The sequence below is a fragment of the Pteropus vampyrus genome, unplaced genomic scaffold (assembly GCF_000151845.1).
Source record: "Pteropus vampyrus isolate Shadow unplaced genomic scaffold, Pvam_2.0 Scaffold60, whole genome shotgun sequence".
NCBI lineage: Eukaryota > Metazoa > Chordata > Mammalia > Chiroptera > Pteropodidae > Pteropus > Pteropus vampyrus.
This window is the reverse complement of record NW_011888841.1, coordinates 2,602,190-2,603,649: the sequence shown is the minus strand read 5'-3', so window position 1 is coordinate 2,603,649 and position 1,460 is coordinate 2,602,190. Positions and strand designations below refer to the sequence as shown.

General features: G+C 58.3%; 1 protein-coding gene across 1 annotated transcript in view; it reads right to left on the bottom strand.

Moving 5' to 3' along the window:
* Positions 1–998: 998 nt before the first annotated feature.
* CAPN8 (calpain 8) overlaps positions 999–1,460 on the bottom strand; it is a 47,546-nt gene continuing 47,084 nt past the window's right edge. Inside the window, 1 exon segment of the mRNA XM_011360889.1 lies at positions 999–1,150. Coding sequence (XP_011359191.1) covers positions 999–1,150 — 152 coding nt within the window.

Sequence of the window (1,460 nt, the reverse complement as noted above, 5' to 3'; positions counted from 1 at the left end):
CCAACGAGATCGCTGTGTTCAGCTGTGAGCAAAACTCACCTGGATCGCATTTCCCCTCTAGCTATTTGTCAGGTGAGAATTACCCTACACGAGAATTTTCCTTTAGACTCGGCAGACGCCCGATGCGTCGGCAGAGCACTTTCTCCCATCTGAAAGTGAGGAAGAAAGGCCCGTTTGCCCAGGAACCTGCCCGGCCCCCTGCAGGTAGCTGGACATACACCCGCTGTGGCCCCCACCCCCACCCTGGGACAGCTAGAGCCCACTCCTTCCCAGACAACGGCCACGGGAAGCAGCTCGGCCGAGGTGAGCCTCTCCTGCAGAAACTCACGCACGTTTTCCATCTTTCACCGGCTTCGAGCCGAGTCATTTCCCAAAAACATCTTCTTTCCTAAAGCGTGAAGAGTCCAGGGCACTCCCCAGGCTCGCACGTCACGAGAGAAAGGCGGAGACCGTTTTGGCTCACAGTTTTAATTGATTTCTGTCCCTGCAGTGGGCCCCGGGGTCAGCCTCCATGCCGCCGAAAGAGACCCCGGGCTCCCCAACCGGCCCCCGTGGGACAGGCCAGGATCTCAGGGAACATTGACGGGCAAGAAGGAGGTGGACGACCAGTGAATGCCACTTGAGGATCGATGTTCACAAAATTGTAAAGAAGGGGCAAAAAAGAGGCAGGAAGCCTGGCGAGACGCGTCACCGCCGTCCACAGCCCTGGGTCAGACCAACGCACAGCGCGGCCACTGCAGCGGAAGGACGCGGGCCGAGCTCGCCGCTCCCCGGGACCCGTGCGACTTTGCCGGGCGTCCACCCGCCCCACGGGGCTGCGAGCCTGCCCCGGCTCCGTGCTCCGTCCTCCAGGAAGTGCCTCGCTAACCCCTACGCCAGAGCACTGCAGAAATGCAACTTAGGAAAAGCTTAGACCCAGAGGGGCTTCCAAAAATAGGTGTGCAGGTGCGAGTGTGCATAAAATGTATAGACACACGCACTTGGCGTCAGGATCAACACTACCGTCCTGGGTTTCCCAGACACGCGTTTCGGGAGGCCTTCCCCAGATCACTGGAAATGGGTCCGTGACGTTCCACTTTAGGGAAGAAAAGAAAGTAGTCGTACCCAGACCGCTTGGCGGGGCCAGGAATAACCCGGTCCTCCAGTTCCCCTGCCTCCAAAGCAGGTCGCAGGCGATGCCTGCCTCCTGGCCTGGACCCGCAGGACACCCCACAGGCCAGTGAAGGCCTCTGCTGTGGAAGGCCACAGCCCCCAACAGCCGAAGTGCTGTGGCGCTGTCTGCGTAAGAGGTTACACGACTTGTAACAGTAAAACGCTCACTCGTTCTGCATCTATATATTCTACCTTGTTGCAATCTAATTGTCTGTTTCCGATGCCCTCCATGGCAACCCGAAACATCCCGCCCTAGAAGTCACACACTTCCGTTTGTACCCACCACCCACGATTCCATTCACATTAAC